This window comes from Arabidopsis lyrata (assembly GCF_000004255.2).
Source record: "Arabidopsis lyrata subsp. lyrata unplaced genomic scaffold ARALYscaffold_6, whole genome shotgun sequence".
Lineage (NCBI taxonomy): Eukaryota > Viridiplantae > Streptophyta > Magnoliopsida > Brassicales > Brassicaceae > Arabidopsis > Arabidopsis lyrata.
This window is the reverse complement of record NW_003302550.1, coordinates 4,530,426-4,552,483: the sequence shown is the minus strand read 5'-3', so window position 1 is coordinate 4,552,483 and position 22,058 is coordinate 4,530,426. Positions and strand designations below refer to the sequence as shown.

Genomic DNA, 22,058 nt, shown 5'->3' with positions numbered 1-22,058 from the left:
AAAAGACATTGTAATAATTTAAAAAACCAGTGTATGTGCTGAGACTAAAATTGAAAGAGTCGGTGGTTACTTTTATAGCAGATTTTCTGTAACTGGGTAGCCAAAAAGAACTAAAATATAATCTGTCATTGTAAACTATGACAAAGAGAGAAACAAAACTGGAGCCTATGAGATTTCGGAAAAAGTTAAAAGACTCTTACATGTTTTGCTGGGATATAACGTAAGCTATTGACGATGTTAAGATCACGAGCATTGCAACGAGAATGTGCTTGAACCCAAGAGCTCCAACATCTAACCTCCTTACACTTCCAATATCTGATTTTGAACCTGTTTCTTCCTCCTACAAAAAGGTGACCACAGTTACTTTTTTTACAAAGTCTTTAAAGAATAACCCAAGATTAGATTCATAATATTCAATTGTTGGACTGCCTGCAAAATCAGATTTTTTGTAGGAAAGAATTAAGTTACCTCTGGATTAGTTAGTGAAGTGACAGTGGCTTGAAGTCTACTTCCTTGATGGCAAGAAGAAGCATTCTGTTCCGACTTTGGTGAAACTTCACTTCCATTGCCACTTTCCATGTAACCAGTTTTTCCAATCTTTTTCAACTTCACCATCAACACACAATTCTCTCTTGACAGGTTAGTTATCTGCAAATAAGTCACTATATCTAAGCATCCACTGTGATGATGATGAAGCTACAAGGACATGAACTAACAGCGAACTGGGTTTTATGAATATGTTAATCTCTTAATACCTGTTTATGAAGTCGTTCTCGTTCAGCAGCTAGTTGCATGACCAGTTTTTTCATGATCTTGTTATGTACCGCGATATCTTTGGCGGTTCGCAATTTTCTTTCTTCTGCTTGCTGTAAATATTTCTCCCCTTCTTTCAATCTACCCTTAAAGAATTTCAGTTCTTCATTGAGATCTGCGTTAGACTCAGATACCATGATCAACTTCTCTTCCGTATAGTCAGCCCTGTTTTCAGCCTTCACAACTTTTGATTTTAGATCCTCAATCACATCCTCCATATCAGAAACAGTAGAATATAACAAGTTCTGCTTTTCTTTACTTGCTTCAACAGCTGCAACTGCATGTTCTAGTTGAAGATCTGAGTCCCTCAAGTGTTTCTCAAGCGATGCTAACTTCTCCAGAGTGAAGCCCTTGTCTCTGAAAGTCCCCAACTCGTCTTGAAGCTCTTTTTTGCTTTCTTCTAGGATTTTGCACTTGGATTCTGCTTCCTCAGCCCTTGCTTCAGTGTTGGCTAATTTATCTTTCAGTTCCTCGTTGATACGTTCAAGATCTGTTATCAGAGCACCAGAAGTAGCATCCGCATCTTCTGTTTGAAGCCCATATTCATTCAGTTGTTCCTCCAGGGAGCTAACTTTTTCACTTAATGTGGAATTCTCAGTGTTCAACAGAATCAATTTTTCCTCAGCCTCTCTCAAATTATCTTTTAAGCCTTCTGTTTGTGCCATAAGAAAGTCAGTAAGTCTTGCATTGCTGCTATCAAGCTTGTGCAAGGCGCATTCCTTAGCTTCTAAACGTTCCTTTGAATCAACAAGCTCAGACTTCAAGTTGTCTTCCCGCTTAAAAGAGCCACTTAGATTGAACTGAAGAATCTGGAGTTTTCCAGACATCTCCTTTGACGTTCCCTTAAAGACTTCAGCAGCATTATCTGCCTCAAGCCACCTCGAGAAGGCATCTTCGGTTACTTCTTCCATGTAGACAACATCCTGCTCAGAAGAATATAGTTTCATCTCTAGTTCTCGTTCAGTATTTCTTGATTCACTTAGTTTCTTCTCAAGTTCCATCTCCTTAGCCAAAGATTTCTCAAGCATCCTCAAAACGTTCCTTTGCTGATCAGCAGTCTGCATATTGATCTTAGCGCTCAAATCACCAAACTCACCATCGTTTTGAGACACTGAAGCTTGCCCTCCAGACCCTGCCAACAAAAAGTTAGATAATTTTCATCAAAGCTTGAGAATTTTCTCTACCAAGTCATCACAACAAGGTCAAAAAGAAAGCTAAATTGGTTATGTTTGTCACTTACAGCTTCCTTGTTCATCCAAACCAGAAGATAACCTCTGAAAGTTAGAAGATTGCTTCTTCATTTCCACCACTTGATCCATTAACTGACCCAAAGATTGTTCAGTGTCATGCAATTTCCCTTCCAAATCCAAGAAAGCTTCTCCATCATGTTGAAACGGAGATATCATGACACGGGCACTTTGAATCTCGTTGTGGAGAAAACCAAGAAGCGATTCAAGTTCTTTCACCTCTGAATTGAGAATTGAAGACAAGAGATCAAACTCCAACGCCTTCTCAGCAGAATCATCATCATCATCACCATTACTCGAAGGTTCTTCTTCTTCTTCTTCTTTCTTAGAAACAAAAGACTCAAAATCATTTTCCCTCGTGCCGAGTTGCATAGTAAGAAGACTTAAATTAACCAATTTCTCAGAGACAAAAGCAAAATCCAATTCAACTTTTGTCAGAACTTGGCCTGCACTTGAAAGTTCAGGATTCATAACTTGCCCAGTAAGCGAGAGATCTTCAAAAAAGCTTTCTTTTGTTGAGCTTGGCTCTGGTACGATGCTGTCGTTGTCATCGACAGAGACAGTTCTATCATGCTCCGTTTCTGTTTCCATCTTTCAATTCAACTGCAACAGAGAAAGTATCATCATTTTGTCAACAAATTGAATTAAAAGATCGGAAAATTAGAGATGCAACGATCATGGGTTCTGCTAAATCACAATGAATCTTCGATTCCTGAAAAATCTAGGTAAAAGTTCCGATCTTTTACTTGATTCCGATCGACTTATTTGAGATTGACACAAAATGAATGAAAAAAGAGAAAACTTACAATTAGATTCGAAACCACACGATTCAGAGGAAAGAAGCGAAATGATCGAGAGCGAGCCAGAGATCGAGAAGAAGAAGATTCGTAATTAAACGAATATTGACAGTAACTCTTTAAAGGGAAGCTTTTTATTAAAGTGTCGAAAATACATGTCTCTGTTCTATATTTTGTTTGTTTCCAGATTTGGGACATGTAACTGTTGTTAACACCAAATAGAAAAACTAGTAGCTGTATATTAGGGACTTGACAACAACAACAACAAATTGGGGAATATGGAAATTGAGAAAACCGCGTAAAAAGTATTAAATTTATTTCCATCTCTGCATTTACAACATACATAGCAGATTGCTCGTCCGACATCAGGATATCAAATTTGTTCTTGAATTCCGAATGTATTATCTACAAATTTTGTTTAAGAAACTCAATAATTACACTGATCATTCACTCCTCTTCAAAAGTCATAATTATATGATGCCTCTTTTAAGTCTCTTAGCTTCTTGTGAAGGTTAAGCTAGCTCATGAGAAGCAATGCTTCCCGAGTTCGTCCCAAAAGACTCAGAGCGGTTGCTGCTATGTGATGTCCAGTTAGCCCGGCAAGAGCAAGCTGCTCCCTAGGAGAAGCTTCTTCGATGTAGCCATCTGGTAACACAATCGGTCTCCACTACACAATGTTTATTCCCAAAAAGAGTAAATTAGTAACCCAAAACCAAAAAGAAGAAAGAGATGAGAACATGCGGTTTTGATTTGTCTCTCTACCTTGATATTCCCATCGAGCTGGCCATCGAGGGCTATGAACTGCGCCACATGAGAACCGAACCCTCCAACACAGCCTTCTTCGACAGTGATGAGGATTTTGTGGTTCTGACAAAGATCACGCACAAGCTTGATGTCTAGCGGTTTGCAAAATCTTGCATCAGCTACAGTCACGTTCAAACCCAGTTTCGAGAGAAGCGAGTGAGCATGAAGACAATTCTGAACCATGGCTCCATACCCAAGTAAAGCCACATCTTGACCTTCTACGAGAACTCTTCCTCTTCCGATCTACTCTAATATGATAAAGCAGTTCTTGTGTCAGCACGGTCTGCTTTTGCAACCAAAAGATTTGAAGATTAGATTGGAACTTACTTCAATTGGTAATCCAGTGGGGACAAGATAATTCCTGTTGACGATGGAGCCTCTAGGGAACCGAAAACATACTGGGCGGTCAGTGACATAAGCTGCAGTTGCAACCATATTTACAAGCTCATCCTCATCGGCTGGAGCCATGGCTATCATGTTTGGTAAGGATGACATGAAAGCTATGTCAAAAGCTCCACATTGCACAGGACCATCGGATCCAACAAGCCCTGCGCTTGTAATAACAAATCGCACCGCCTTTCTCTGCCGATCTACATCATGGACCACCTAAAGAAACCATCAACTACACTAAGAACATTTGCTTCTGATGAAAAACCTTTTAGACCAATCTTACTCTGTGCTAGAGGAAAGTGAAACCTGGTCATAAGCTCTTTGTAGAAAAGCAGAGGGAATAATACAAAAGGGCTTGAGACCTCCAGAGGAAAGACCAGCAGAGAATGTGACAGCATGCTGTTCAGCCATTCCGACATTGAAAAACCTGTCTGGAAATCTCTCCTGAAATGTAATAAGTGATGCATCCATCTCCATTCCTGCATGAACTACAACAATATCTCTATCCTTTTCTGCCTCCATCACCAATGCCTCAACAAAGCAATCACTGTAAGTGCGTCTGTCTGAGACCAAAAAAAAACTGCAAAGTCAAGATTTAGATAAGCATATATTCTCAGAAAAAATAACATAAGCAGACAGATATACCTTTGACCATGATGTTCTTTCCCGTTTCTGCATCTCGATTTTCCTCTGTGATCACGTGGACCAGCACAGGACCCATTGAATCTAGAGAAGATACTTCTCGGAGAACACAAACTAGATCTTCAATGTTGTGTCCATCAACAGGACCAATGTAGTACAAACCAAGTTCTTCAAAAAGAGTTGATCCTGTTGGTCCAACCATACCTCGTGCATACTCATCGACTTTGGCTGCCCATTCATACATGCCCTTTCCAATTCTTTTCGTCATAGACTGTCAAAATCCACACCAAAAACAAACATTCTAATAACATTAAACACCAAATTTCCAGCCTCAAAATTGTAAGCAACTAAAGTTTCATAAAGAGAGTATGGAAAATGCATACTTTTGCTAATTCTCTGAATTTCCGGAAAATTTTGCTAGATTGGATTTTGCTCATGATGCTAGAAAGTGCGCTGATGGATGCCTTGGATCCCTCCTCCATATTTGGATGTAAAGAGTGACGGCTATCATTTAGTATAACAATCATATTAGAATCCAAGTAACCAGCATTGCTCATTGCCTCATATGCTTGACCAGCAGTTATTGTCGCATTGTCTATCACAGCAACAACTCTGTCCCTCTTTCCTTTTATATCTCGAGCAACCGCTAATCCTAAGAAACAGAAATAAACGTTTAGCATACCATATCGATAATAGCATTCATTAGCTAAGTCTACTGCTAGTGCTTGTTTCACGAAAAAGGCAAAAAAGTAAAAAGCTAAAACTATAGGTAACTGACTCTTTAAGGGTGACTAAAATATTACCGAGCCCAGCAGAAGTACTGTTGCAGCCATGACCGGTCCCAAAAGAATCATATTCACTCTCCAATTGAGAAGTGACCCCAGAAGTACCGTTCTTTTGTCTCGATGGTATTGCAGACCAGCGTCGTGTCAAGACTTTATGTGCATATGTCTACAAAGGACAAAAAAAAGCTGTTAACACCACAGTAAACAAATCAAACCCTTCCACCAAAACATAAGAAAATCAGATCATCAATCCCTTGAATTTTCAAAACATAAGCTTACTTGTTCCACAGCATCCCACAATATATTGTCAACCGGGGCACGAAAAACATAATGCAGAGCAAGGGTAAGCTCTATAGCAGCAAAGCTAGGGTTCATAGACTTTTGGGTCTTCTTCCATAATACAGAATGAAGCTCTGTACGGATTTCATCAGCTAATAGCTTCAACTCCTACGAGAAGAAAAACCATCCTCATTAACCTCAATCCTTTTAAGTTTTCATTCAACTACATACGGCATAAGAACATGAAGAAATCCACCTTAACACTCAAATTCTTCAACTGCAATGGAGTCTCAATGGTGTCTAGTATTGGCGTCTCAAATTTCTCATCGCAGTATTCATCAGTATTTGGCAAAGAACAACATACCCGAGCTCGATTTGAACATTCCTGGATTTCAAACGCCTACATTAGGAGAATCCACCAACTAAAGACGATCTAAATCCGAAGCAAAAAGGAAGAAGCAATTGATAGAATTCTTGAGACCCAGATTGAAAGTTTGGCACTTTTGTGTTATTGGCATAAACGAGATTAAGAGAAATAACCAAAGAAGGTTCCTTTACCTTGTGAGTGGAGCTTGGAGCTGAGAATAAGCTCTTTATGGAAACATCAACTTTACATGGAAGCGAGGAAACAGTAACATCTGAGCTCAAATTAAAATTCCCGTAAAATCGAGCTGAGATTCCGATTTGGTAACCAATCGAAGCCGAACCCATGAAGAGAAAAGCCTCGAAAATCAACTACAACGGACGACGAAGATAATTCTGAAGAAGAAATGAAAACATACAAGCAATTGTAAGGAATCTTCTTCACGCGAATTCGAAATAAATGCCGCGAAAAACGCCTAAAATGTTGAGATGTGGAGAACGGAGAAGCTTTATCGAGAGAGAGAGAGAGAGAAGTCACAGAATCCAGAGGAAGAAGAAGAAGAAGAAGAAGAAGAAGAAGAACATTTGTGCTAATGATGAAGCCTAATGATATAAATTAAAGCCCATAAAGTTGACTTTTGATAAACCCAATTAGATTTTAGTTGGGCCTAATCCATAATTCTGATCTTTTATTATATATTCTTTGTAATTAGGATATTTAAAAAGCATCTATAGAACAATAACTTTTAAGAGATCAAATCCAAAGATGTGTTATTTGCAAGATTGTTACAATCTTTGACACGATTATATATTTTATATTTCAAATATAATGATTTAAACCATTCAATTGAATACGAGGTTGATGTTGCATGTGGTTGAACCACAGGAAGAAAATAACTCATTCTTCATCTCAAGCTTCTTTTGTGGATCCAACTTTGAAGCAATCAAGATTCTCGCAGTCTTTAATCCGCAAGATTATTCCAAGATATATGTCGCCAAACCTCTCTCTTCTTCTGTTGGCCAGTAAGTTGTCCACTTGAAAGTTTGGAGACTCGACAACAAACATTGAGGGACATCAATCATTTGCTTCCAACAAACCAATGTATCCCTACTATCTCGTACAAATATTGCCTTACGAGATAATCGTAGTCTATCGAATAAACTTACACTGAGCTCGAAGTCACGTAGTTTGGGAGAACCTTTGAGTAACCAGAATAGTAACTTGGACCAATATGTTTTACTTATGCGAAACTTGAGATGCTCAAGCTCATAATTAAAGATAAAATCATCACCATATTGATCCTGCATGTACACAAGTAGAGTTTAGTAATCTAAATGATAAAGTGAGATTGAAGAGAAGTGAAGTAATATTACCTCTACATTTTTGACTTGTAAGAAAAACGAAAGACGTTTGACAGAAGAGACAGACTTGAGAAGCTTCTTGACATCAGGAGATCCACGAAGAGCGATATCGGCCTCTTCCAACTTAGGCATATTCACAATTAAACACGAGAGACTCTTACTAAATAACCTAGCTTTGAAATACTTCAAAGAAGGAGTGTCTATCACATACTCATCAGAAGTACACGCATCAGAAATCTCAAATGATAGCAATGATGGGATGGTCACAGCAAAATTTCTCACATTGTCACTACTACATCGTTTCACAACCAGATCTTCGAGAAGAGAGCAGTTGGATAAAAGCCGTTGAAGAGATTCTTCATCTGCATATATCACACCTAGAAGGTGCAAAGTTTTCAAGGAGGGGAGACAAACCATGCTAGGAACGTCCACGAAAATCTCGTATTTCAGTACCAATGTCACTAGAGATTTGCAAGTATACAAACTACTCGGCAGTAATGCATAGGTCCTCAATTTTCTCATATAAAAAGTAACACTTAGCTCACGCAAACACCGTGAAACTGCAATGTCAACCCAAAATTTGATATATTTAGGTTGAAACGATGAACAGGAAGACTTGAGACACAAGCTCTCTATTACGGGAGTTCTATGTAATGGCAGATTCCTGTCAATAAAAAGCTGCATCCTCTTGTTTTTCTCCATATCACAATTGATGGTGTCATCGTACTCAAGTTTTGGCACCCGCATCCAAAGAAACCTCCATTGCTTTGACAAAATACTCGTGCTTACAGCGACTTTTGTTGGAAGAAACGATAAGATCTTCACGAGCAATTCATCATCAGAAAACCCACTGATTTTGTCCATATCTTACGTACACAAACCCACCCAAGAAACTTGAGTATGAGCCACACAGAAAAACAGTAACAACCAAAGGTAGAGACGCAGAGAATAACTGAAACGACCAACGGAACCAAAGAGAATAATTGAAACGACCAAGGGAACCAAACCCTAGAAAATCCTTCAATTTGTTAAAACCCTAGGAACGAAACTAAAACAGGATTGCAGTTACCTTACTGTGGTAAATAATTAAAAAGTAAAATAGCAATTACGTTTTAACATTATTAATTTTTTCTGCAAATATTCTAGTTTTTATACACTAAAAATCTTTACTTTGTGACATAATGAAGTAAAATCTATGAAATATGTCATAATGTAAAGATTTTTAGTGTATAAAAACTAGAATATTAACAAAAAAAATTAATAATGTTAAAAGGTAATTGTTATTTTACTTTTTAATTATTTACCACACAAAAAAAAAAAGTTTGGACATAGCTACATAAACCGCAGTCGTTATTCAGATTTTTTTTTTCCATTTTATGTGGCAAAGTGGACCAGATGGACGCAGACTGGCGTGCGTTTGTAAAACTGTACAAGTTAATACAACAATATAAAAGAAATTCACGCTAGTTTTTTTTTTTTTCTTTTTTTCTTTTCAGTTGTAACTTAATAAAACACAAATCGTAATGAAATACGTTTTATATACAAATTAATATATCACCAATGACTTTTATTTTGAAAATTCGTTAAATTTTGTTCAATTAACAGAATTAACAAATAGAAAGAAAAAAGTAAAAATAAATAAATATTCAAATACCGTTCAATTCAGGCTATTCACTATTTCAGCTTATCGAAGGAGAAGGAAAACAAATTAACGCGTTTTTTGGTTTTGTCTTTTTGTACATTTACTCAATAATAATAATTGTGCCCTATACGTCTCAAAGTTACCATTTAGAGCCTCTGTATTTATAATCAACTAAGCAAGAAGTCAATATTTACTAAATTTGACAACACGTTTTCTGAAATTGTTTACTTGAATCTTACAGAAAAACTTCTAATCAACTAAGCAAATAAGTCAACTTACTAAATTTGACTCTTAGCACTTTTATGAGATTCTTTACTTGAGACTTAGAATTTTTTTCCCAAACTTAGTAACTAGTACTGCTGTCATCATATAGTGGTTGTTTCTTTTTCTATCTAAGCTCAAAGAATTTTTTTTAACGCGTTGAATTATTTGACCTTGCAATAACTTTTAAACCTCTTTAAAATCCAACAAGATGTCTTGAAACCAGAAGTAAGTATCTTGTGAATTCCATTCCGATTTCGAGAGCCAAAGAGATTGGAGAAACAAGCCTTGAAGAAGCCCTTCATCATCAACAATGGGAAACATTGTAAAGCCTTTCAAACAACAACCTTCTTCATTTGCTTACCAGCCTCTCACCGTCCCTCTAATTTCAGGTACATCTCTTCTTTTTGATACACTTTACTATTGTTTACATGTAATATTTTAAAAATACGTAACTCAAGTTTATATATATAATATGAAGAAGTGGAGGCACAAAACGAGAATCTGAGAGTCTTCAGCTTCAAGGAATGGATGAAAGCAACGAAGAAATACAGACAAGACAGGGTCGAACTTTGCGACAATCCCTATATTCGATTTCGAACATTCTACAAGGGCTACATCGATAACACCACATTTGCACCATCAAGAACTAAAACCGGTACCCCTGTTTCTGTTGTCGAATATCTTCATAAAAGTTCACAGGCTCTACAAGAGTGGGTGGTAAGCAAAGTCTGTCTATATTTATTTTTTACTCAATTATTTGTAAAAATTTGTCTCTATATGTGCTTATTGATTGATGGGCATAAAAACTATGTGTTGTAGGAAGAAGTGAAGTCTCTAGAAAGATTTTCTCATCCAAACTTGGTCAAAATTTTGGGTTATTGTTGTGAAGATAACAAATCACTCTTGGTTTTAGAGACTTGCACCAAGGAAGTTTAGATCATCACATTTTCGGAAGTTAAGATCGATCACATTTTCTTTGAATCGGTATATATACAGATAATTTTGCTTTACATAGAGTTTCATGTCTCTCTCTCAACAGAAGAAGAGGGATTGCCATGGGCAATACGGGTTAAGATAGCCATTGGAACAGCTCAAGGTCTTGCATTTTTCCACTCGATCATGAATACCCCGCTACATCTAGAACTCAGATTGCACAATATTATGCTTAACGAGGTAATGACTTTATTTCCGTTCTTATTCTTATTCGTCTTCTTCTTCTTCTTCTTCTTCTTCTTCTTTTTGTTTGTGATCTTAGAAACTAATACCTAAGTTCGGATTTCATTAGCAATACAATGCAAAATTGTTTTATCGTGAATCAAACAAACGAAATTGTTTGGAAGAGGGGACATTTGTGGCACTACTTAAATACATGCCTCCTGAACCTGAATGTGCTATGTCAGGTACACCAAAATCTTAAGTTTTGTTTTACAAATTCTGATTAATCTTTCATTGTTAAATGTTAAGACAACTGTGTAATGTATGTAGCTCGTTTGGGAATAGAGGCCGATGTTTACATATTTGGCGTGATCTTGCTTGAGATTTTAGCTGGTTCGAAAGCTAGATCAAGAAATATGAAGAATCAAAGCTCCTATGATTGGACTGGATCTTTCTTGCCCGATAATTATAAAATTGAGGAAATAATCGATCCCCGACTAGGAAGTGATTATCCTGTGGATGCGGCAACAAAGATGTTCACACTCATCCAAAGTTGCACCAAGCGGGACAAGAAGAATCGACCACTGATGCAACAAGTTTTGGATGTTCTGAATAATATTGCAGAGATTGAGTACTAGTGTAGGTGAGAAGTCCTTATATCGGACACAAGGGCATTGATAATAATTGAAAGAATCAATTTAGACTAAACTTTCTAATGATGCAACAAGTTTCTAATGAAGTGACCACCTGTTTAATATCAGCCTTTAGGCGAACTCTTGCTGCTACAAAAGGCCAACTCTGAAACCAATGCAATGTGATCGCTTCCCCATTTCTGTAACAAACCAGAAACACAAAATTCAAAAAGTTTCATCATCTAATATCCTTGTTTGAAAAATCGCTAGGCGCTAGTCGGGCGCTCGGCATGGGCCTAGCGATTAATCGGAAAATCGGATTAAAATCGGGGATTAATCGGGGATTAGTTTTAGGGTTATTTTAATATTTTTAAAACATATTAATCCAATATTATTTTCAAAATTGCAGTAAACACATAAAAATGTATTTTTGAGACAAATTTTTATGATTTTTATTACAAATTTATGATTTTTATTTAAATTTGAACATAAATTATTGTAAAACATTACAAACTCCTAATTCAAATGATTGAATAACAAAAATAAAAAGTTTTTTTATACTAGCAATCTAAAAATAATCGGGGTATGTAAGATTAGGCGGGGAATAATCGGATTATGCGGGGAATAATCGGATTAGGCGGGAAGTAATCGGATTAGGCGGAGAGTAATCGGGTGACTGATTTCTTTAAGGAATTAGTCATTAATCGAGGCGGATAGGGTGGGCCTAGCGATTAAGCGGGGAGTAATCGGGTCTAGGCGGGGATTTTTAGAACAGGGTCTAATATAGCTTATAAGTTAGGCTAGATAAAGAGCAAGATCATACTGGAGTCGGGAAGCCTGGTGTCCACTGCATTGCTTGTTTCGGTATTGGAGCAAGCACACGAACCGTTTGAAGGCCTTCCGACCGCCTAACCCAAACCAGAAATCAAATATGAAAATGTGTTAAAACGCAAAATCCATGATAATCCAATCTAATATAATCTCAAGAATTGTCACTCATGGTTTTGCATCGAATGCTAGTACCATATGTAGTCAACTGTCCCCATGAAACATCTGTGATAACTGGTCACTACAGGTTCTCCGTTTTCATCTCTTGTGTTCGCTTGACCCTAACCAGAAATTTCAACAGCATCCTAAGAAAATAAATTTCTCAAGAAACAGAAGATAAAGGACAAAAAAACTGTAGGGAGGATATATTCCACTACCTCCACTTCTGAGTAAGTGCTTTTAAGCTCCAGAGCGTGTTCAACTGTAGTTCTCTCTGGGTCGCCTGTTGCAGTTGCTATCTCCATTGGAGTCCATGAGGATGGATTATACATGATTTTCTCATTATTAATAGCTTCAGAACCCGATTTACGTGAAAAATCATTCACAAGTTCCCCTTTTTGACTCAAGTCTTCATTATTATCGTGTAGCTTAGCCAAAAAGGTTTCCCCATCTTCACCTAAAACTTCTTCATCTTGCGCGAATACAACTGGTTCGTCCAATTTTAAGCCATCTAGTTTCATCTCAGCCAAAGTATTGTCAACCTTGGTGGAGAGACTAGATGATATACCTTGATCACTGGAACATATTTCCTCAGGAGAATGCTCTGTTTCTGATAAACCCAAACTTACAGAATGATCTGTATTCAAATCTTCTCTAGCACTGGAAGCATGTTGAGGTTCTGTATCTGATATAATTACTGTAGAAAGATCTTCAGCTATCGAGAGATTCCCGGAGTCATCAGGTTTTCTGTTTTCTATTCCAAAATTACAATCTGAGGCCATATTCTCGCCTGGTAATACTTGGTCAGAGCTCGAAGTGGCTTCGTGAGCTGCAAGAATTGTATCACCACATGGAAGCTCAGATGTCTTTTCGGAGGGGGCCGTTCCAACATCTATGTTGGAGTTATTCTCCATATGAGCATTTGTGATCGAATCTGGTGGTTGAACTTGACCTTGTGGAGATTTATTGGCGGACTGAAACCTGGAAAATTGAGGAGGCCTATCAACCATGCTGACAATTGCAAAAGCAGAGTAGAACTCGAGATACTAGGGTAAACATGTAGGTGTTAAGTTGCAAAACCAAATACATAATGATGTCGAAGAACTTGGTGAGTTCTTGCTCTACCTCGTTGTATAATTTTCTGGCCTTGGTGGACGAAACTCAGCAGAAACTTGCCCCGAGACTTTGTCTCTGGCCAAACCAGACAAATCCAACTGCAGAGAGCAGCACAAGACACAATGTGAACCATATATATAATGTTGCTAATAGGTGAAGGACTTCCCTAACAATGAAGCTTTACCTTCCGGTCTGAAATAAAGTTGTACAAATGACTCTGCAACCAGGTGGAAGAATGTTATGACCATGTCACAAAACAGGTTAATTTGGGTATACCAACTGCTTAACGTAAGAATGTCCTACCTTTGGTGTACAATTGAAATCCCCACAAAGAACAATAGGCGCATCATCCCAGAGTTTTGAAACAGCATGAGCTTTATCTAAGAGTGTCCTGACCTACGTAACAGAGATGATAAATGGAAACAGTTAAACAAACCAAGTCAAGCAAGGGGCGCAATGTTTTGCTTCAAATGTTTTGTCTCAGACAACTAACACTTTTACATGTTCATAGCGTATAGATAGAGTTAAATCAGAGAGTAAAACTGTCGTTTGGCAAAAGATTTCTACAAACTAGAATATGGCAATAAAGGAAAGTACCTGACCAAGTTTAAAGTCTCCTCTTTTAGGATTAAAAAGCACGTGAATGTTACAAATGACAACTTGGTGGGAACCAGCAGAGCTGCAAAAGAAATTGGTAATTCACTTCAACCCACCCACAAAGTGTAGTCCATAAAGAAAACCACTGAAATCTGAAGAAAATCGGCCACTTCCTAGGAATGGCAATTATCCAACCCATAGCATAATCAGTATATGATAGTAACATTTACAGATACTTTTGAAGTTACCTTTCAGGTGGAGGGGTCTCATTTTCTTTTGTATGTGAAGTCAACAGTGTCTAGACAGAGCAAATTCAATTTAGGGTAAAGAGGCAAACGTGTGTAAGTCACTATCAAAATAAGGTATCCATACTACCTCAAGCACACATATTTGAGCAACATTATCCCGAAGACCAAGTTGATTGAACTGGATGCTTTCCTCGTGAACCAACTTGAATCTAATATGATAACAATGAGATCACAAACAAGATTCCAGACTGAACGACAGAAGGAAGAACAAGGGAAGCAAACCTATTTGATCGCCAAAATATTGCACAGCCGTCAACAGCATTACCAGTCCGCATCTACATTTGAAGCTTAATTCATACCATTTTATATTTACTCCAAGAGAGTCGGTGGAGAATACAAACTCAAGACCCCTAATAGTTTTCAACAAACCTACCTTCCAAATGGCACTATATCCTCGGTGCTTCATCTCCTCCTCTAAATCCTGAAATTTATCAACTTCCTAATATATGCAAAATAATTTTAGATTACTATGCATATGGAAGATACATTCTGAATATGATGAAAAAGAGGAAAGCAAGAAAGCTTTGTCTCCTTAGTCCCTCACACAAACAATTGCCAAGAAGATATAGCAGAAACTATAACCTGAAGGCACATTATATCTGCAGACCATAGGCCAAGCTCGAACACTAATTTGCTCTTTCTCCATCCCCAACTCAACATATTCCTCGGTATGTGAAAGTAAAGACTTCTCCAGTGATCATTTGCAAGGTAATCCGCCAAGATATTATACGATAAAACAACAAACTTTTCTGCACACAAACACCAAAAAAAAAGTAAATCAAATTGCAAAAACATAGAAAGTGTTTTGAAGTTGAATGAGATGATCAACTATTACCAAAACTTACCGGAGCCAGGAGACGGTGGCGTTTTGGCATATTCCCATTCCCGGTAATCTGAAGGTTTTGACCGTGGCCGTTGACGAAAGCTCTGATGTGGAGGCGGCCGAGACATCTGGTTTGGATAGAACGGAGGGGGAGGGTATGCCGCATAGTTTTGATTGGACGGAAAATGATTAGGTTGACGAAATTGTTGCCACTGACCTCGAGGCGGCGGCGGAGGCCGAAATTCGTAATTCTGATTGAACGGTGGTTGCTGCCGCTGATCTAGCGGAGGCTGAGGTTGTCGATAAGGTTCACCATGCCGGAATCGGAGATTGGCGTCATGAACTGACTGAAAATGCGAGTCTCCAGTCACGAACTGATCTCTTCCTCCTGCGTCATTATTGTACGGACGATCAGAGAAACTTCTCCCGCCTCGGCCTCTTCCTCGGCCACCTCTGTACTGCTCCGTAAGAAACATATTATATTCCAGTAAGCGAAGCAGCAACGCATTGACACAAAAAGAGAATGACTAAGAAAATTTACCGGAGCACGAGTAGACATGGCGACGATTGGAGCAGAAGTAGTGGATACGTCAGTGAAGGAAGCGTCGGAGAAAACTTGGGCGAGAAAACGAGAACGCCGCATTGGTCAATCGAATTCGAAGCTTGAAGAAGCGGTGCTTAATTGTAGAGAGAGACGAATCAACCCGATGAACGGAGATTCTTAGAAAATCGTGCCGTTTTTACAATCTACAAGTACATAGCTTCCTGTCTTCACTATGAATAAAATGGCACGCAAGCCAAAAATGAAGTCACTTTTTCACTACATTCAACACCCACAACGAGAATCTTGTATCTTTCTTACTCAAATTGATAGAACAACACTTCAGATATGAAACCTCAATATCTGTTTATCATCTCATCTGATCAAACACATGATACTGAGTAGTAATAAAGATTTGAGTTGCAAAGTTAAAACTTCCCCAATCAAAAAGGGTCCAAAACTAAAGAAATCATGTAAGCATATAACCAGGATCTATAGCTTTAGAATCAATAAGAAACTTTAAGGTTAACAAAACTTGGAAACAGACGCATCATAACGTTAATAGATCTTGAATTGAACAAACAAACTGGGGAGAAATGGTTTCCCCAAGTTGGGTATTTTTCATCATTTGTTGGCTTCGGATTGAGCAAAGGACTTGCTGACAACGTAGCAATCTCTTGGTTCAATGTTGATGTAATAGTTTTGTATGGTATCTGTGATCTCGAACCCGAACTTCTTGTAGAACTTGATCGCGTCTTCGTTGTTTGTCTGCACGTGCAAGTATATTTCACACATGTTTTGCTTGGAGCACATCTCAAGAACATGATTCAAAAGCTTTGAACCTGCAAAAGACAAAAAAAAGTAAACAAGATACACAAGTTAATAGACAGTGTTTTCCTTTTTTAAAAGCAGGGATATTTGATCTTAAATCTGATATATGAGGAAATCATTGTCACTAATTCCAGTTTCTCGGTAAAACAACAATATGCATAAAGCCCTAAGGACTATTTCTTGGTGGTTCGAATCTCTAAATAGAGAACTACAGAATAAACATACTACAGCTAGCCTCACGTGTTTAAACGTAAGGAAAACAACTGAATTACGCAACATGCTAATAGTTTTCTATATTATTCATGTTTTGTCGGTTCAAGATTCAAGTTTGGCATAGCAGATTTATGACTTACCAATGCCAATCCCACGGTATGGTGCAAGAACACCAAGCGTCATTATATAAACTCGCATGGCTCCACCTTCTTTCTTCTCCAGCCGACAAGCGATAGCTCCAACACATATGTCACTGTAATATGCTGAGAGGAAGAAAGTCCATTATTAGCATATGAAGAATTTTCCTTGTCTCACAAATTAGAGAAAATAAATGTAACTCCAAGAACATAAATACCCAGGCAACAGCAATGAAATAGTTAGTGCCAAATTTAAGATGTTGTTAACAGTCTTTAAACTTTCATAATCACATCTCATTGCACATTTAAAGAAGTGGTTAATGCAAAAGATTTTCCAACCAAGCATTCCACAAAAGTGAGCATGAAAGAATTCTGTGAATACGAAACTTAGTCTTGGACCATGTTATCCAAAGATAACAACAACAAAGTACAAGTCAATCAGCAATAGATTACTAGGTACATTCTTAACATACAAAAAGTTTTGATTGGTTAAACAAAAGAATGCAGTACTCAAACAAGTTAAAACAGCGATCAAGATGATACTTTGTCGACTTCTATGTCATCAATCACAAAGTTTAAACATGAATCAGTATTTACGAATCAACAGACAATAGAAAGCAACTAAATTGATCCATTCAAAGCATATACCAATATTACAAACAAAATTATCTTTTTCCTAATTTTAGACACCAGTGCTGAACCAAAATAAAACAATGCTCAATCAAGAAAATTAACGGAACCGAACAAACAAGAAGAAAGACCATAATCACACCTTTAAGTCTTTAACAATGACCAGGGAATCCACTAAAAAGACAACCAAAGCAAAGGACGATTGCAAAAGGTACCTCTTTTATAGAGTCTGCCAAGCCTAATCACAGAACAGTTCATAAAACCTCCAAAGCAACTAACTTTTCCTATCAAAGGAAGAGACTACTAATGCTCACTCAAGTAGGAAGACAGAAAACAAAAGACACCTCACAGCAAAAATAACACAATTCGATGAAATCTTAGTTCTGATTCAGAGGCATATTCCCGTGTAATCGTAATAGCACATGCCCATGAAGAAATTCAAGCAGGAATTACTGGGGAAAACAAAGAGAGACAGAAATTAAGAAAACTCAAGTAAAAACGAAGACGAACCAAGCTTGGTGAATTCGCCGGAAGCGATTGCATCGGCGTAGTACTTGTCGTTGTAGCGAACCGGGAACAAAACCGTGTTGAGTTTCTTAAGCTGCATCAAGTTTTTGTCTCTGACTCCATCTAGCGATACGCTGACTTCTCTCCCAGCTCCCATCGCCGTCGAACAATCTAGAATTCGACGTCGTGCGGACAGAGAAAAATAAAATCAAAGGGGAAAACACGAGATTTAGAGGAGACAAAATATATATAAATAATGATAATCGTAGGCCTAGGCTTTCGGTTAACCGTTCGGTTATCGGTTGGATCCATTCGGTTTCGGTTCTTTCGGTTTCAAAATTTAGCATCCATTCGGATATTTTGAAATTTCGGTTCGGTTCCGGTTCTTTCGGTTTTAAAATTTAGTATCCATTCGGTTATTTTGCTTAGGATATTTTCGGATATTTCTGTTATTTTTTAGTATTTTCAGATATTTTTGGATATATTTTGGTTATTTTCAAGTATTTTTGATTATTTGGTCTATAAATAATTAATTATTTTGAAAATATAATTGTATTTCGGATATTTCGGTTACCCAAAACATTTCGGTTCGGTACCGATTCGGTTACGGTTATTTCGATTATAGAATTTAGTATCTATTCGGTTATTTTCAAATTTTCGATTCGGTTCGGTTCAGTTTTTTTGCTTCGGTTTCGGTTCGGTACATTCGGTTCGGTTTATTTGTCCAGCCTAGATAATCGTCTCGTGGGAGAGAACAAATTATTGGGCCTAAAAGCTTTCTGGGCCTACATCAAGCCCATAAAAAGCATCCTTCCGGTTCCGGAGGCCAATTTCCAAATGTTATATATAGTCTGTAAAACGTCGTAGTTTTATAAGCCCACAAAGTGCTAACCTTTCTCACTCAACCAGAAGTTGCATCAAGTTGAAAGTTGAAACACTTATCGTTAACATTTTGGTTAATTTGTGAAGCAGAAGAAACAAACATTTTGATGAGATGGGGAAGAAGAAAGGGAAAGCGATCATAGTAGGAGGAAGTATAGCAGGCTTATCTTGCGCACACTCGCTTACGTTAGCAGGCTGGGATGTTTTGGTTCTCGAGAAATCTTCCGAACCTCCGGTTGGGAGTCCTACTGGTGCTGGCCTCGGACTCGATCCTCAGGCTCGCCAAATCATCAAATCCTGGCTTCCTCGTCCACACCTCTTAGATGAAATCACCTTGCCTCTCACAATTGATCAGGTTTAAAAACACTGAGTTTAGTTCGACAGTTGAAACAATTGGAGTTTAATTTTTCCAGCTCTGCTAAAGTTTTTAACTTTTTTTGTTTTGTGGGTTTGTTTATAGAATCAGACAACAGATAGTGAGAAGAAAGAGACGAAGATTCTAACAAGAGATGAGGATTTCGATTTCCGAGCAGCTTATTGGTCAGATGTTCACTCTCTTCTGTATAAAGCATTGCCTCAAACCCTGTTTCTTTGGGGACATAAGTTTCTGTCTTTCACAATGTCACAAGATGAATCTATTGTAAAGGTTAAGACTTTAGTTATAGAAACTCAAGAAACCGTTGAAATTGAAGGAGATTTACTTGTTGCAGCAGATGGGTGTTTGTCTTCGATTCGGAAAAGTTTCTTGCCTGACTTTAAACTGAGGTTTGAAATAAGAGCGTATGATTTTCCTTTTTGGTTTGATATTTTGTGGACTTGATCATATAGGATTTTGTTTTTCTTTTATGTGAAAGGTACTCTGGTTATTGTGCTTGGAGAGGTGTTTTTGATTTCTCAGGGAATGAGAACTCGGAAACAGTTACTGGAATTAAGAAAGTGTATCCGGATCTTGGAAAATGCTTGTATTTTGATCTCGGTGAACAGACTCATACCGTGTTTTACGAGCTTTTTAACAAGAAACTCAACTGGATTTGGTATGTCAATCAACCAGAGCCTGACCTGAAAGTAAGAAGACTAATTATATTCCTCTCTCTTTTATATTAGATGCATTTAAATGTGTAGTTTTCTTGATTTCTGCTTTTTGGTTGTTATGAAATTACGATATCAGAGCAACTCTGTTACTCTAAAAGTGAGTCAAGAAATGATCAATAAGATGCATCAAGAAGCAGAAACCATCTGGATCCCGGAGCTAGCGAGACTCATGAGAGAAACAAAGGATCCTTTCCTTAATGTTATCTACGATTGTGACCCTTTAGAACGGATCTTCTGGGGAAACATCGTGCTGGTTGGAGATGCTGCTCATCCCACTACCCCCCATGGTCTAAGAAGCACAAACATGTCGATACTTGATGCGGAAGTGCTAGGCAAATGCCTGGAGAAATGTAAACCTGATAATCTAAGTTTGGGTCTAAAGGAATATCAGAGAATAAGATTGCCTGTTGTTTCTGAGCAAGTTTTGTATGCAAGGCGTTTGGGGCGTATCAAGCAAGGTCTGGATCATGACGGAATTGGAGGTGGCGGTTTGGAGCAGAGAACCATGCCATTTTTTACTTGTGCTCCCCTTGTCTAATATTTGATGTGAAAAAATGTTGTATGTTAATGATTGTGTGTTTCATAGCCATGAACATAACATTGGGAACGTCAATGTAGAAAAATGAATATGTACTTCGAATACAAGTTTTATAAAACTTATGAAAAAAGAAACAAAATTGAGGAGAAAATTTGTATTTAACTGTCAACAAAAAGGTAAAAAAGGAATGCGTCTGCCGGGAGTCGAACCCGGGTCTATTGCTTGGAAGGCAATTATCCTAACCGTTGGACTACAGACGCTCTTGTCCTTTGTTTTCATGTTAACTTATTTATTTTAGTTACCTAATGGTCAACACAAAAGACGTCTCAATTTCATTATTGGTAATTTACTATTTTGCATAAGATGTCAGTATGTCACTAACTCACTGTAGCTATTTTGTTGATTCTTGCATGGTGGATACTATTTTTAGACATATAATTATATTTTGGGACAATTAGACATAAATTACATACCTTTTCTATTGTCCACTCTGGAGAAAAACAAAAACACTGATGTGAATCATGTGATGCGTCTCACAAAATGCATTAGTTAAGAATGTGGAGTGTGGACCATCCTTTAAACTTCTTCTTTTTTTCTTTGTATTATACTACTACGATTAAAAGAACATCACAGTTTGGATAAGATATTATGTAAAATATCATGTTTTCCAAATCACATTTAACATAGCCCTTAGCTTGCAAGATAAAATATAGAAAAGTGAAACAGTCGAAGATTTTCATGAGAAAAAAGGAAAAACAATACATCGTCTCTTTTTATTGTTAGAGGGGTTTAATACCATATCAAATCCCATATTCCCATGAATCTAATTTGAATGAATCAATGACTTATGTCGGTACATCATTTACTTGAATACAAATGTCAAGGGTAATAATTTAATCCTAACGTACATCTCAAATTCATGCGTATATGGTATATACAATGTTTATAAGTGTGGTCATGTAACTATGGTTAGACAAATTGAGGTTGAGGGCAAATTCATGCCTGACAGAGAAATTCCAAAGAGCAGTGAGTAGGATAATGCAGAAGGAGAAAATGGAAGAAGATGCCAGAGGAAGATGACGTTTTTATGGGACCCTAAACTCTTTTGTCTACATTGTAATATTCATATTTTTGCCATTATCGATAGTGTAAACAAGATTGCTGATGTTGATCCATCCAAGAACCACAATATTCCTCGTCTAACCAAAGGGACCATTGATACTCTATATATGTAACATGCGTATAAAGTAGATTAATAGTAGCTGATACACTTGTATAACTTGTATTTTTCTTCCAGCTTAGTCATGAGTCTAGGCTCTATTTAACTGAAAGTTAGGACCATTTTAATTAACAAAAGAAAATGTATGGACCATTCTATTATACCAAGCATGCATAAATAATGAGTCTACATAATTATTTGATTTTGAAGTTATCTTTGTGTAAGAGACATTTGATTCTCGTACAAGCTAAGTATTCAAGTTTATGCACACCTGCTCTTTAAAAAGGTTTTGTAGTGCTAAATTAAAGAAATTTTGAACTACGTAAATTTAACTTTTTTGATTCAACAAGTATCTTTGGTTTACTTAATGAATAAAATATGTATATTTGAAACTCGCTAGCATTAGTTTAGCACAAATTTAGTTTTTACTAGAACTAGAGATACATGCAGAATCATTATATT

At 37.4% G+C, this 22,058-nt stretch overlaps 7 protein-coding genes and 1 non-coding gene across 12 annotated transcripts; 2 read left to right on the top strand and 6 right to left on the bottom strand.

The window, feature by feature from the left end:
- Positions 1 to 50: 50 nt before the first annotated feature.
- On the bottom strand, positions 51 to 3,014 carry LOC110227357 (WPP domain-interacting tail-anchored protein 1). The gene is made up of 5 exons (XM_021021391.1): positions 2,867 to 3,014; positions 2,054 to 2,663; positions 756 to 1,945; positions 469 to 648; positions 51 to 340 (listed from the first exon to the last, which is right to left on the bottom strand). The coding sequence occupies exons 2-5, from the start codon at positions 2,649 to 2,651 to the stop codon at positions 197 to 199; spliced, it is 2,112 nt and encodes a 703-aa protein (XP_020877050.1). The 5' UTR covers positions 2,652 to 2,663; positions 2,867 to 3,014; the 3' UTR covers positions 51 to 196.
- Positions 3,015 to 3,142: 128 nt separating this feature from the next.
- On the bottom strand, positions 3,143 to 6,693 carry LOC9309577 (1-deoxy-D-xylulose-5-phosphate synthase, chloroplastic). 3 transcript variants are annotated; one of them, XM_021021389.1, is made up of 10 exons: positions 6,316 to 6,693; positions 6,014 to 6,157; positions 5,758 to 5,925; positions 5,497 to 5,644; positions 5,077 to 5,345; positions 4,697 to 4,964; positions 4,358 to 4,614; positions 3,989 to 4,267; positions 3,620 to 3,904; positions 3,143 to 3,524 (listed from the first exon to the last, which is right to left on the bottom strand). In XM_021021389.1, the coding sequence occupies exons 1-10, from the start codon at positions 6,466 to 6,468 to the stop codon at positions 3,375 to 3,377; spliced, it is 2,121 nt and encodes a 706-aa protein (XP_020877048.1). In that variant the 5' UTR covers positions 6,469 to 6,693; the 3' UTR covers positions 3,143 to 3,374. The 3 variants fall into 3 exon arrangements, with proteins under 3 accessions (XP_020877048.1, XP_002871472.1, XP_020877049.1); XM_002871426.2 differs by having other exon boundaries at positions 6,014 to 6,142; XM_021021390.1 differs by lacking the exon at positions 3,143 to 3,524 and having other exon boundaries at positions 3,786 to 3,909.
- Positions 6,694 to 6,963: 270 nt separating this feature from the next.
- On the bottom strand, positions 6,964 to 8,516 carry LOC110227880 (putative FBD-associated F-box protein At5g56410). Its single transcript, XM_021023783.1, is given in 3 exon segments — positions 6,964 to 7,251; positions 7,288 to 7,428; positions 7,492 to 8,516. Coding segments are annotated over 3 exon segments (1,284 nt in total). The 5' UTR covers positions 8,347 to 8,516.
- Positions 8,517 to 9,508: 992 nt separating this feature from the next.
- Positions 9,509 to 11,204, top strand: LOC9307542 (putative inactive serine/threonine-protein kinase At5g11400). Its single transcript, XM_021021131.1, is given in 7 exon segments — positions 9,509 to 9,777; positions 9,867 to 10,105; positions 10,208 to 10,301; positions 10,304 to 10,342; positions 10,428 to 10,561; positions 10,674 to 10,788; positions 10,874 to 11,204. Coding segments are annotated over 7 exon segments (1,008 nt in total). The 5' UTR covers positions 9,509 to 9,698; the 3' UTR covers positions 11,182 to 11,204.
- LOC9307541 (carbon catabolite repressor protein 4 homolog 6) lies at positions 11,141 to 15,845 on the bottom strand. Of its 3 annotated transcripts, none has more exons than XM_002871425.2 (15): positions 15,548 to 15,845; positions 15,029 to 15,464; positions 14,766 to 14,932; positions 14,557 to 14,622; positions 14,406 to 14,458; positions 14,251 to 14,332; positions 14,124 to 14,173; positions 13,876 to 13,957; positions 13,582 to 13,674; positions 13,463 to 13,495; positions 13,288 to 13,376; positions 12,381 to 13,143; positions 12,199 to 12,284; positions 11,999 to 12,083; positions 11,141 to 11,375 (listed from the first exon to the last, which is right to left on the bottom strand). In XM_002871425.2, the coding sequence occupies exons 1-15, from the start codon at positions 15,647 to 15,649 to the stop codon at positions 11,301 to 11,303; spliced, it is 2,262 nt and encodes a 753-aa protein (XP_002871471.1). In that variant the 5' UTR covers positions 15,650 to 15,845; the 3' UTR covers positions 11,141 to 11,300. The 3 variants fall into 3 exon arrangements, with proteins under 3 accessions (XP_002871471.1, XP_020876788.1, XP_020876787.1); XM_021021129.1 differs by having other exon boundaries at positions 15,029 to 15,459; positions 15,548 to 15,633; XM_021021128.1 differs by lacking the exons at positions 11,141 to 11,375; positions 11,999 to 12,083 and having other exon boundaries at positions 12,222 to 12,308.
- Positions 15,846 to 15,967: 122 nt separating this feature from the next.
- LOC9309576 (N-alpha-acetyltransferase 50) lies at positions 15,968 to 18,097 on the bottom strand. Its single transcript, XM_002871424.2, has 3 exons — positions 17,869 to 18,097; positions 16,732 to 16,854; positions 15,968 to 16,389 (listed from the first exon to the last, which is right to left on the bottom strand). Exons 1-3 carry the CDS (start codon positions 18,020 to 18,022, stop codon positions 16,172 to 16,174), a joined length of 495 nt encoding a protein of 164 aa, XP_002871470.1. The 5' UTR covers positions 18,023 to 18,097; the 3' UTR covers positions 15,968 to 16,171.
- A 666-nt stretch (positions 18,098 to 18,763) lies between these two features.
- Positions 18,764 to 20,511, top strand: LOC9309575 (6-hydroxynicotinate 3-monooxygenase). The gene is made up of 4 exons (XM_002873461.2): positions 18,764 to 19,102; positions 19,208 to 19,512; positions 19,602 to 19,812; positions 19,916 to 20,511. Exons 1-4 carry the CDS (start codon positions 18,860 to 18,862, stop codon positions 20,375 to 20,377), a joined length of 1,221 nt encoding a protein of 406 aa, XP_002873507.1. The 5' UTR covers positions 18,764 to 18,859; the 3' UTR covers positions 20,378 to 20,511.
- A 54-nt stretch (positions 20,512 to 20,565) lies between these two features.
- Positions 20,566 to 20,637, bottom strand: TRNAG-UCC. The gene has a single exon. It is a non-coding gene; the product is annotated as a tRNA-Gly (tRNA).
- Between the last annotated feature and the right edge of the window lie 1,421 nt (positions 20,638 to 22,058).

Excerpts from the sequence above, each read along its gene's own strand:
- LOC110227357 (XM_021021391.1), bottom strand. The coding sequence starts at position 2,651 with ATGGAAACAGAAACGGAGCATGATAGAACTGTCTCTGTCGATGACAAC. Across the intron at positions 1,946-2,053 it reads TTTGGATGAACAAGGAAGCT|GGTCTGGAGGGCAAGCTTCA; the intron begins GTAAGTGACAAA and ends TTTTGTTGGCAG. Across the intron at positions 649-755 it reads GAGAACGACTTCATAAACAG|ATAACTAACCTGTCAAGAGA; the intron begins GTATTAAGAGAT and ends ACTTATTTGCAG.
- LOC9309577 (XM_021021389.1), bottom strand. The coding sequence starts at position 6,468 with ATGGGTTCGGCTTCGATTGGTTACCAAATCGGAATCTCAGCTCGATTT. Across the intron at positions 5,926-6,013 it reads TGAAGAATTTGAGTGTTAAG|GAGTTGAAGCTATTAGCTGA; the intron begins GTGGATTTCTTC and ends TTCTTCTCGTAG. Across the intron at positions 4,268-4,357 it reads TACAAAGAGCTTATGACCAG|GTGGTCCATGATGTAGATCG; the intron begins GTTTCACTTTCC and ends TGGTTTCTTTAG.
- LOC9307541 (XM_002871425.2), bottom strand. The coding sequence starts at position 15,649 with ATGCGGCGTTCTCGTTTTCTCGCCCAAGTTTTCTCCGACGCTTCCTTC. Across the intron at positions 14,623-14,765 it reads CAGATATAATGTGCCTTCAG|GAAGTTGATAAATTTCAGGA; the intron begins GTTATAGTTTCT and ends TGCATATATTAG. Across the intron at positions 12,285-12,380 it reads GCACTTACTCAGAAGTGGAG|GGTCAAGCGAACACAAGAGA; the intron begins GTAGTGGAATAT and ends ATTTCTGGTTAG.
- LOC9309576 (XM_002871424.2), bottom strand. The coding sequence starts at position 18,022 with ATGGGAGCTGGGAGAGAAGTCAGCGTATCGCTAGATGGAGTCAGAGAC. Across the intron at positions 16,855-17,868 it reads CGGCGAATTCACCAAGCTTG|CATATTACAGTGACATATGT; the intron begins GTTCGTCTTCGT and ends TCTTCCTCTCAG. Across the intron at positions 16,390-16,731 it reads ATACCGTGGGATTGGCATTG|GTTCAAAGCTTTTGAATCAT; the intron begins GTAAGTCATAAA and ends TGTCTTTTGCAG.
- LOC9309575 (XM_002873461.2), top strand. The coding sequence starts at position 18,860 with ATGGGGAAGAAGAAAGGGAAAGCGATCATAGTAGGAGGAAGTATAGCA. Across the intron at positions 19,103-19,207 it reads TGCCTCTCACAATTGATCAG|AATCAGACAACAGATAGTGA; the intron begins GTTTAAAAACAC and ends GTTTGTTTATAG. Across the intron at positions 19,813-19,915 it reads AACCAGAGCCTGACCTGAAA|AGCAACTCTGTTACTCTAAA; the intron begins GTAAGAAGACTA and ends TTACGATATCAG.